General features: G+C 41.1%; 2 protein-coding genes across 3 annotated transcripts; one reads left to right on the top strand and one right to left on the bottom strand.

The window, feature by feature from the left end:
* Positions 1–266: 266 nt before the first annotated feature.
* im:7136021 lies at positions 267–3249 on the bottom strand. Of its 2 annotated transcripts, XM_042709691.1 has the most exons (4): positions 2242–3249; positions 1884–2087; positions 1279–1495; positions 267–659 (listed from the first exon to the last, which is right to left on the bottom strand). In XM_042709691.1, the coding sequence occupies exons 1-4, from the start codon at positions 2906–2908 to the stop codon at positions 452–454; spliced, it is 1296 nt and encodes a 431-aa protein (XP_042565625.1). In that variant the 5' UTR covers positions 2909–3249; the 3' UTR covers positions 267–451. The 2 variants fall into 2 exon arrangements, with proteins under 2 accessions (XP_042565625.1, XP_042565626.1); XM_042709692.1 differs by having other exon boundaries at positions 1884–3249.
* Positions 3250–3275: 26 nt separating this feature from the next.
* On the top strand, positions 3276–11958 carry mis18bp1 (MIS18 binding protein 1). The gene is made up of 16 exons (XM_012826844.3): positions 3276–4384; positions 4474–4599; positions 4898–5184; positions 5287–5360; positions 5652–5773; positions 5949–6039; positions 6247–6347; positions 6554–6711; positions 7060–7132; positions 7642–8275; positions 8649–8818; positions 9162–9304; positions 9715–9860; positions 10072–10153; positions 10619–10676; positions 10789–11958. Exons 1-16 carry the CDS (start codon positions 3655–3657, stop codon positions 10890–10892), a joined length of 3099 nt encoding a protein of 1032 aa, XP_012682298.2. The 5' UTR covers positions 3276–3654; the 3' UTR covers positions 10893–11958.
* Positions 11959–12001: the final 43 nt, after the last annotated feature.

Below are 12001 nucleotides of genomic sequence, written 5' to 3'. Positions count from 1 at the left end.
AGTTATTAAATTAGCTTTAGGTCATGCACAGCGGATTTTGCATATTGCCAGCCATGATGCCCATTAATGAAATGAGAGCCCTGGGCGACTGTGCCAAGGAGTGAGGGAGAGACCTGTACAGCTGGCATACATCATGCAGTTTGTGTCAATGTTTGTTTATATAATTATATGATGATTCAGGTGATCTTACCATGCCACAAACATGTCACATAACTGATAATTTCAAATACTTTAGATTTAAAAAAAAAAAATCAGATTTCAATTAATAAAATAACAGAAAAGTACTTTATTTTCCAATTAGCAGAGGAATGCTGCTGCAAGACATTATCAAAAAAATAGTTTTAATATTATACGAAAAATAGACCATACAGAAAAGATTACAAAAGCTACTACAGAAAACTGAGTCATAGCGTACAATCAAAACATTCTTGCCAAAGAAGCTGGAAGGCACTTAGTAAAGGTCGCATAAACAAGCGGCCGGATCTATCGCATCCCCTGAAAGAACCACGTGGACTCTGTAGCCTGTCAGATCCTGTAATTTACAAAGTAGATCTGAAGAGAGAGGACAGTGGCCGGGACGAGCATCCAGAATCACCAGATGCCTCATTTGGTGCATTTCTCCAAGCCATGGTAAGTCTTTCTCGGACACACTGTGGGATCTGAGAGGGTGGAACAACAGACACGTAAAGATATGACAGAAGTGAAAACACTCTTTTCTAACATAAAAAAAAGACAAAATGCAAAAGAGTAACCAGGAAAATAAGATGTTTTTCTGAAGTGATTTTCTTCCAATATTCTCTTTCTTCAATCCACTCTTTTGCACGTACTGTACATTAATCATATTTATATAAGTATCATTCTACAGATGGAGGGGAAATTGGGCCTCAGAAAAACCTTAGGGTTTATACATTTCACTTTGCAGTGAGTTTCATCGTGCTTGAGTATCATAGGTACATGGTTTCCTCATACATCAGGTAAACACCATTTCCCTTGGACATCTTTGGGTTTCCAAATGTTGTCTTCTTGCTCCCCACTCAATATTTCATTTGCAATGTTAAAACGGGTAAGGGCACATCATTTCAGTACTAAAATATTTTATTGGAAATACTTCATGCTGATGCTCAAAGTAAACATTATTCTCCAAGTCACAGTACTATATGTCACTCATAATGGTATATTTGTTTTTTTTGACATTTTGTTTTAAATTACATTTAAAGAAGTGACAGGACAGAAATTCCCACTCCATTTGTGGAATGACACATAAGCATTGATTCTCACCTGACTTTCAGAGTTTGCAAAAGTGGGAAAACCCCTGGGATCTCCGCTACATAGCTGGGGCCGTTGAACACAAACGGGTCGTAGCGTAGGTGGAGGATGTCTGGCACTTTCTTCCCAGCCGATGCCATAGCCCCTGGTTCCACCATCATGCCAGTTAGAGACAAAGTCCTCAGATTCCTTGGCAGAGAATCAGCATAGGCACTGAATGGATGACCGTCTGGAAGAGTTCAACAGCAAAGCAGAATATCTTCTTTACAGCTGTAGTGATTGTGATTAGATTTAATTGGACTGAATGATAATATTCACTTTTTATGTCTATGGTGATAGCCTGGTACGAGACTTTGAGAATCTTCTAAAAGCTCAAAAAGGTTCACTACATAAAAGCAACTTAATAAAAAAGCATTCAAATTGGAACACACAAGGCTATAAGGACCTCTCTCTTAACATATTAAACTAATATAATAACACTCAAGAAAGGCCAAACACAGCTAGTTCCAAAGGCCATGATAATATGAATGTATTATTCTGTAGAACACTTTTGCTGTAAGTATCAACTGATTGAATGAGTATAGGTCTCTGAAGAGTGTCTTGGCTCTGTGACTCACTGGTGACACTAAGCTCTGTGAGGTGGCCCAGACTCTGTAGCCATGCACTCAGGTGACACGTGCTGGGCTCTGTGGCCCTGCTTATGTACTTCACGGTCAGGCTCTCCAGAAAGGGTAGATGCTTCAAAGCCACCGGTGACAGCATGGGATCCATGTAGTTCAGAAGCTCAAGACTGGTGAGGCCATTATTTCCATTATGTAGACCTCAAAAGGAAGAGTTTGATAGGTTTTACCATACTTGTGGTGCAGTATATTAAATTGTACATGAATATCTGTAGGTTATTTCTAAACTGAAAAACGAAATCGGTGCGGTGATTCACACACTTAATTTTGAACAAGGTTTCCAGCCGTAGCTCACCTGGTGAATCCAAAGCTACTCTAGATAAATTCAAGTAATCGTCAGGGAGAGAACCATGACCTGTCCACATTCGAAGAGAGAGATGTTTAAGCTTGGGTAAGCTTTTCAACAAGGCGTGAAAAGTCTTTTTAGGGATGGGAGAGAGGCCTTCGTGATAATGTAGCGAAGTCAGGTTGCAGAGTTGAGATATGGCAGTCATTATGTCTGACCTAACGGAGTTGAGGATGCGACACACGGACAGATGTTCAAGCTGAGGTAGCAATATCAGACTCTTGGCCAGTGCCAATGAACGATGACATGTGCGAATGACCAACCTTTTCAACTCCCTCAAACTGCTTAGATTCGTCAGGACATCGGAGTCGACATTTGACAAATCTATTGTCACTGACCTGAGCCATGGGAGAGATGTGACGATTTGTTTGCATTCTTTTATATTTGGATTGACCACGACGACAGCGGTGAGCATCCTGCAGCGTAGTGTCTTCCAGAAATTAGAATTGTAAGACCTAATTCTTCGAAGCACAATGATTTCGTCTTTCCAAAGAGAACGATGGTCTACCAGACGCTTGAAATATTTGCAGCAAGAACGAACTTCCATTCTGTCTGACTTTGACAGATACTTGAACACGTGCATCCATATTTCTTCTGGTAAAAGAAAAACCGACATAGTTACAGACTGTATTTTCACTGTAACATTGCATTTTAGAAACACGCCCCTTTCTGTTGGTTGGGGAATAAGGTATTTAATTAGTTCGGCAAGGATATGGTCATAACATGACTCAACAACAGTAAACTCAACTTTAACACCAGAGCATGAATTAACAGCCTGTTCTAACGACCATAGACATATATAGATGATGTCTATGCTGACTACTGCAGAAGTGAAATGCGCATGTCAATGACGTATCATTACGGAAGTGACACAATCACAACAGCGCGGAAAATTCAAACTTCCAGAGTAGTTCCATAGGGATTGGTAAATATAAGGGTTTACGGCACAGATTAGTCGTATATAGCATTTACGGAATTGCTTAGCTTGAGATTTGTTTGATTTCATTCAAATCTTTCAAGACAATTTCGAATAGACAAGCTATCAAGCATTGCTTGTTGGCTAGCATGTTGTACTTGTGTTGGAGTATGCTAGCTAGCTAACTTAGCCAGCTAGTTACGTGTCGCTTTTAACTTAGCAAATATATCGAGTAAGCGACTTGTTGGTTCATTTAAAATTGTCTTGACTAAAACATGATTTGTTAGCTCCCGAGATCTATGTTGCTAACGAATAGTTATTTTAGTTAGCTAACCTAATGTTAGCGATTTCCCTGGATAGTTTATGTTAGTTAGCTGGCTAACGTTAGGTACCTTGGATAAGTTATTTTTCTTGATTTTGACCACAGTAAAATTGAACAGATAGTTATGTTTCTGTCACCGTCTAAATGTAATATTTACCGGGCCCATGACCCGAGTTACTATCAACACGTGTCCCGACACACAACTCCAATGAATGTGTACACTCATGGGAAAGACTCGGCCAAACTGAAAGGCATTTATCGTGATGGCGACAGACAGCCTTCGATGGGAACGTTACACGGAAGAGAAGTGCTCAGCTCCACAGCTCGCGATGACTCAAGTCCAGACCTCTCTTGTGCGCTCAGCTGTATCACCGAGAACGGGAGAGCATTACGTGGGGAAACCTCTATCCATCCAGCAGTAACTGCTATGAGAGAAACCGGGTTCAGTCGTAGGGAAACACCGGTAAAGATCTTTGCAAGAATGAAAGCCAAACTGTCAAATCAAAACACCCCTTTAAAGAGTACACGTGCACATGAAGACTTGACGCCAGCACACAGACTTTTACGGGCTCAAACAGACTTCGAAAAGATGGATATCGAGCAATACCCACCCTCCGTGGATGACACGGATGCATTCACCCTCTCCCCACCCGATTCTCCAGGAGGATCTACAACATCTGAGATGGATAGCGGGGAGCCAGAAGCGGGGTTCCATGGGGGTCATAACAATGTCAAAGTTATTGAGCGATCAACTCCAGCAAAAGGTTCGGACCCTGTCAGGGCTTCAACCGAACCAGTAGTTCCCAGTGCCGATGAGCGTCAAAGAAATGGGACTCCGGGTAGCATTCGGCGTGGTGAGTTCACCGACAACATTGGTCACCATCGTCTGTTACCTACCTGCATTGTGAGTACATGAATATAGATTTTATTTTGTCTCTCACAGGATGCCGCGTTGTGTTGGAAAGGATGCCAGTCATGCAGTCACCTGCAAAAATATTTGCCATGATGAAAAAAGAAGAGAGACGACCTCTGAAACTTAATCTTTTGAACCAAATGTCAGAAAACAAAGGTATGCTTTTTGGCCTACATTCTCCAAGACTACATATTTAACTATCCATTTTATTAAATTGCATGTGTTATAATTTAAGTTAATTTTCTAAAGCTGCTGTATATTTTTGTGCAACCTATTAAACATTGTTTTCATACCTTGAATCAGGGATAGTTACTCTCAATGTTCACTGGACCCCAGCTTTTGTTGTGTTTACAAATAAGTTATACTTGCTTAAGGAGTCTGAAGGCATACACTGTGAAAATGTTTACCATCCTTTTCAAGGATACAGACTGCACTGTTGTTTTGTTATCACTAGAAAATGTCAAGGCAATGGAGCCCTTCATGGATATACCTGTGGCGGAAACACATCATATCCATAATGAAGTGGGTGCGGCCTGCAGTGACAAGTCAGTGTGTGGCAGCCAATCAGAGAGCATCAGCCCCATTGCTTTGCAGAAATCATCCAATGCAAATCGTGCTTTTTTCTCCCCACGAGCTTGCGTCTCAGCTCAGAATGTGGATGACTCCATGCTGCTGGGCTCTCCACGTCTCGCTATCCCTCAAAAGCAGAGGGCGGACTCCAATAACCATGACCCAAGGATGGTGAGTTCATGTTGGGACAGCTCAGTAGGTTTTTGTTAGTGCTATCCAATGCAGACTTTTGAGTTTTTACCGGCCCTGGCTTCATTTGTTCTTGATATACAGATTGAGGGAATTCAGCTGAAGGACTGGGTCTTGAAGCTGAGTGACCGTAGACTTTACGTTGATGGAAAGCGAGTGTAAGTTGAATTCAGCTGTTTATGCCGGTGTGTGTCTGCTTATTTCCCAGTTGCTCCTGTAACTCAATTGGCAGGGGCAGATGCTAACAATACAAAGGTCATAGGTTGATTCACTGGGAGTACACAAACTGAAGTATATGTCTTGCACAGTGAATTGCCTGGGACAAAAATGACTGATTAAGTGAGAGCTTTCAATTGATATTGGTAATGATTTGTATTCCATGTTTTTAGTCACGTGTTTGTCCCCCACTGCTTTAACCTGTGTCTTTTACTTTACTTTTACTATTTCAGTGACACCAAAATACCCTGGCACAGCAACAGTATAGCTGAACGCATTGCAAGCAATATCCTGAAAACAGTCTCAGGAAGCACTTATATCCTGATTGGCAAAATGTCAAATAAATATCCATCTGGTTCGTAGCTTTTTGTTTCTCGTTTTTAATGGAAGGATGAGCTATTTTTAAAGTATATTACAATGTTGGTCACCCCTTATATGTACGTTAAATATGGTTTCTTCTACACTTCATTTCAATTTTCTGACATAATGGTAATTGTCATTGTTATTTTCTGTTGTCTCCCCCTTTGCAGAATTACCCCAGTGGTTTCTGAAGAAGTTTGTTGGTGGTTTCGCACCGATGTGGAAAGAGTACCTTCAAACGTATTTAACAGAATGTAAAGGGTGCGTTCTGTTGTGTCTGTCTGCAACAACCACTGGTCAATGAATTTGCGTTTATTGTTAGGATGATTAATTCATTAGGAGGTCATAAAGTTCTGTTCTAGTCACTGAATGTATAAAGTTATAAGTGCATTGTCATTCAGTTTGATTCTGGAGTCTGGCAGATGTCTTGAATTGACAAATGAGAGTCTTTTTGTTCTTATGTAACAGCTTAAATCTGGGGACTCAAGAGACATTTGTGCCTTCAAAGCGAAAGAAGCTGCCTCTGAAAGAGACAAAACCAGAGAAACCGTTAACCCCTAAGTGTTTATGTAAGTAGAATCGTCTTTTCCTATATAGGACATCCCTACTAACAATATGCAGAATTACTTTTTCAAGGAGCAGAGTATTAGTTTATTTACTTTTTTTTTTTAAATGAGCGCCCATTCAGAATAGGTGCTGGTCTAATAGTCAGCATGTATTACCGCCTGTCTATAATCTTCTGCGTCTGTGTTCTAAAATGGGACTTGTCTTTCAGACGCAACCCCACCACAAGGTCCACAAGGGGACAGCCTGAAGTTGTCCCGCAGCGGCCGTCTCATTAAACCCCCTCTAGACTACTGGAGGGGGGGCCGGATTGTGGTGGACAAGGACCTGAATGTCACTGTTCTTGAGGACTATACCATAGTGCAGACGGTACGTGGCGGTACCTGTCTAGTTTCCTCTCTATACTGGAGAGGTTTATTCTGTGATGGCCTGTTTTTCCTGTGCCTGCCTCCGCTACTGACTGATTTTTGGGTGTGTAATCAGTATTGTTGGCATGATGTCTAAGAAGATGCTCAGCAACTGGAACTGATGTTGTTCGACTGCTGTGATGATTTTTATCAACATCTGTGCAGAGTTCCATGTTGCTCAATTACATATTCTCTTGAATATACAAAAGTTGGTATTTAAAATCCCTGTAGATTTATCCACGAAAAATGAAATGATGTATGTATGAATGAATGAATGAGTGTATAAAAGGATGAACTGTTACTTCCACAGCCAACAAGAAGAGTGGCACAAGAAAAGCCTCAGCATATGCAGGGAACAAAAAAATCCACAGCTACCCAAAAAGGTATCACTTATTTATTTATTTCATTTTGAGACATCAGTTCATTGTGAATAGATTTCTGCTCAAATCAGTCCCTCCAGTTTTTCGCGATTCCACGATTTGCAAATTCAACACAAAATCATAATTTATTTCCGCTTCTTCTGGCCTCCTGATGATTGCATATGATAATGCTTAGTCTGTCTCAACCTAGTCTGTTGAAGGGCAATTTGAGGTAGTAGACTATCGGCCCGGAACATTTTGAACACATTTTGTTTTCAGTTTTCTTTAGACAATAGTACAGGATTACTCATGAATACTGTTCGGAATATTAACAAGAATTTGAGATACAAAAAATATTAAATACTCATAGATCATCTGTCTGATGTGTGTGATTTGTATCTTTCAGTCATTTGTTTTCTAATATATGTGGAGTTTAAGTGGGGTTTTGAATTAATCGGCACTACATTTTTATCGCAAAATACATTTGTGAAATCCTGGAGGGACTGTGAAATACCCGTCTGTGTGTCATACAGAAACGTGTCGGAGCGTGTCCAGCCAAGACGAGGCAGAGGTGGGCCTAATCAGGAAAGCCAAGCCTCATCAGCGGCGAATGGGGCACCCTGCAAGGGACAAGGCTCTGTCCCAAACCCAGGAGAATTCCCCCTTTGCAGTACCCCAAACACAGGAGCGCCACCTCCAGGAGAGTGAGCAGAGGGTACTCAGGAGAAGCAGCAGAAGGTCTGCCAGTGTCTCGCCTCCAGCCGACCAAGATCAGACGAACACACACAACCCAGTTTTTCAGGACAAAGGTGAGGGTCCGGTGAAAGCCCACCGAGGAAGAACACAGAAACAGGAATCGGCACCCTGGTCAGACCCGGATCAGAGTCTGCCCCGAAGTTCCCACCTCAGATCCAAGAGGATTCCCTCTGACGGGGAACAGCAAGTGATGGGGCCGCCGAAGTCGAGACCAAAGAGAAGAAGTCGCAAAAAAAAAGTCCTGTACGTGGATGACAACGCTTCAGATGTCTCTAGTGAGGACTTCATGTCTGATAGGGACAGCGCCTTGCTGAAGAGGAAACCTAAAGGCAAGAAGGGAACTGGAAAAGAGACGAGAGAAGAAGTTTACAACGGCAACTGGACGGATCAAGAGCTGCAAAAACTTCACGAGTAAGTTACGTATATGATGAACCATTTCATGAGGAACGTCTTATTTCAGGGTGACAAAGCGTTAGAAATCATCCTGTCCCCATAATCCAAATTGAAGTGATCTTTGAGATTACAAATAGTTAACCCCTGAGGGGCTTTGCAAAATGTATATTAGCAGAGGTAAGCTTGATTTGCACAGATAATGCACTGAAGAAAAAGCAGAAATGAAAAATGACATTGGTAGTTGGTAGAAATGACCTGGAACATTGCAATGTACGCTTTATACGATTACGCCATTTTTCTGCCAAGCTGTATGACCACGACAAGACCAGAACTCCATAAAAAAATACAGTTTTTGTTTAACGCTCCTTGTTTAAAACTGCTCTCTCCTCAGGGCCATCAATTATTTTCCCAAGCACACTCCTACGTTCTGGGTGAATGTTGCCATGGAGGTAGGATCTCGTTCTCCAGAGGAGTGCCAAGAACAGTACTCTGCCAAGCAACAGAATGCTCTCACCCGACCCAGGGCCAGACAGAAGAAGCCTCAGACCAATGAGGGAGCAGGTATGACTGGCATCAGGATAATGTTTCCAGCTAAACTAGAAAAAAATTGCACTGAGAGCACTTCCTGTACGACTGAACATTAGTGAGGACATTTTATTTTTCAATGAAGTCCAGGTTTTATGTGTTGATGGTTTGCGCCACTGCAGGAATATTGGGTGGAAGGCGGCTCTCTCTGGTTGCCTCCACCTCCTTAACATTGTAAAAGGGATCCGGTACCGGCAGTGCATAAATGTGATAAATTAGATAATTAAAATGATTTTCAGGCTGCACGGATTCTTCCTTTCTAAATACTGAAACACCACAGATGTAGTGTACCACAAAACGGCTTTTTTTTTTTGTGCAGTGAAAGTTTCCGTGCCCCAGATCTCGGCCAAAGCTGGCACGCTGAGGAGGAAAAAGGAGATTCGCAATGTCTTGGACCACCTACCCAAGGACGACCTTGATGACGTTTTCACCAGCTCGCCTATGCAAAAGAGAGTCAAGAAGGTATGAATCCACTTGAATCTGATTCTATGCGTCTTGATTGTTTGCTTCAGGATTTAGGATATTGGTTTCATATATTTCACAGCAAGGAAACTATAAACCGTGCATGTGAGAGACAAACAAGGTGCTGGAAATTCATAATGACTTCTGATTCATATTGTTGTAAGTTCCAAGGCATTTTGGGGTTTGGACAATGAACTTCACATTGCACCTTTAATGAGCAGTTTAACCAGAGCAGTTCTTTTGGTGTCCTCTAGGGGATAGTTGTAGAGCTCACATCAACAAAATGATGCAGTAGCACAAGACTATTACCATTGGAGAGATATCAGACATGGTTGATTGGACAATCATGTATTGGTGCACTAGTGTCCTATACTGATTACATTTTTTTAATTTTGTGGTTGGAAATGAAGTTGCCCACGTTTTCGGATTGCGGAGGTGGTCCCATGGGTCAGCTGGCGAACCCTCAGACTCCTAGCTCGAGCTCGAGCATGTTTGTGGGGGTGAAGACCCCAAAGTGTCTGCACATCAGTCCTGGCATGTTCCCCTCCATCAACAGGTACAGCTATGCACCTTTTCCATGTCAGACATAGGCCTATTTGTACAGGATTATGTAATGGCTTCTTACCACATATCACAAAGAGTATTTTTAAGCATGAACTGAGGCAGTGAAAATACTGTATTATCATGATTATATTACATATCCTTTTGGTTAAATGACGTGTCGCCCTGTCTCTGTTTTTTTTTTTTCTTCTCCTCTACCCTACAAGGAACAACAATGACAAGTATGTCTTCCACTTCCAAAATGAAATGAAAACAGGACGGGGGAGAGGCACCAAGGCTTCTACAAAGGTAGGCTGGTTGGAGTTTACACTTGAGACTCAAGTGTGTGGTTCATGAAACATGGACCCAACACACTATTATCGTATAAGCCTTTGCATGTAATGAATTCACAGACAACATAACCTGTGAATGACGAGTAAATATGTTTTGACAGCATGCAGACTACTTTTCATGTTTTTATCCTGTCTTAAAGACCATGTGCTTATGAAACAGTATGTGCAATCCTGTCATCATGATCAAAAGACCTTGCATATTTGGATGTCAGGCATTGATATGGGATGGTATGATAAATCTTGTTTGGTATGCTACATTTTATAGCAAATGGAGAGGTCTGTGGTGAACATCTCATGCTTGTATCGTTGTATCGTTTACCACAAATAAACTAAAAAACAGTCGCGTTTCAAATACATTAGTAGCCACATTGCTGCTGGGCCTAAGTGGAAATGATTCTCAATTTCTCGTTTTTGTATATAGTCAGACAAGAAAAACTACACCCCTTCTCCTGTGAAACGGACCGAGAAGAAGCGTGTTGGTATGTTGAATAAAACTAATTTTTCACATTTAAATATATATATATGTGTGTCTGTGTCTGTGTGTGTGTGACTCATGGAAGTATTTACATGTTGTTGTTTTTACTTTTTCAGCGGAAGACGATTCCTTTGTTGTGTGGCAAATGTTCTCTCAGAAAGAGGCTCCATCTGTACCCAATGAAGAAAGTGATGAGGACTACTATTTTTCCGATGCCTGAAACACCAGATTATAGATACTTTTTAAATATAGCATAGATGTATATATGGTTATGAATATTTTTTCTTTTTTTTTTTCTTTTACATTTTGTGTTGATAATTGACTTCTCTGCAATTAATGATCAGTCTTTTAAGCAGCTTGTGTGCTCCCCCCCCCCCCTTGATTGGAAGTTTTTATTGTTAATAAAGTGCCATTCTTTTTTTTTTTTAAATATACAAGACGACTTTAAAAGTGTGATGGCCGTTTGACATCCAGAAGCATATTTGCATTACACATTTGCCCAGTTGTTTTTCGTAGAGATATACTGCAACATTATTTGGGGGTATGGTGAAGACTACAAATGACTGATATACAACAATTGGCCACTTAGAAAAACTCTAAAATGGCATGGCAAATTCAGCTTTTGGGGAACATGAAACAGTTGGGTTTGATAACAGACCCTGAAAATGAAGTGCTTTTAAGACTTGCATCATAAGTTTTGAGCTGCTATAGAGTCAATCTTACGTCACGGTATTAGCAGCTGATCTGGAAACCTAATGGTCAAGTTTAAAGCTCAAATATTGAATCTGGCTAGGGAACGGAAGACCACCCACCCAAAGACATTTTTTAGCAGTCCACTATTTGACAGGCCAACAGGATTTTAACTGACCCTTCCCATGTACTGAACTCTGAGTATGTGCTAATGAACTCTGGAGGGAGGTACAGAGTATAAACATGAGTTTGTCTCTTGTCAGTTAAACATATTAATGGGCCACCTCCAAGGAACAGACAGAACAGCAGAGGCTCCAAGATAACTGCAGGTTCTACCAACTGCTTGAGCGTGAAAATGAAAGTTGTGTTCCTGTAATTGATGTTAGGATAATGTTTGCAAATGTGTGCCTATTTAATGTGTTATTATTGTGACGTCTTGTACTGTGCGTTTGATGCAGCAGTTATCTAAGACCATTTTCTCCCATGGGACATAATAATATAACCTTAACCTTCACTTAAGCAGAGTGCCGTGTCGACAATTATGCGAAATTATTTTATTGCGAAAAAAGGCATCCTTCCGTCAGTGACAGAAAAGAACGTCTCGCCCATTGCAGGCCTGATTTCCTCACCAAAAATCAC

Source organism: Clupea harengus, chromosome 14 (genome assembly GCF_900700415.2).
Source record: "Clupea harengus chromosome 14, Ch_v2.0.2, whole genome shotgun sequence".
Classification (NCBI taxonomy): Eukaryota; Metazoa; Chordata; class Actinopteri; order Clupeiformes; family Clupeidae; genus Clupea; species Clupea harengus.
This window is presented reverse-complemented; position numbering and strand designations above follow the sequence as displayed.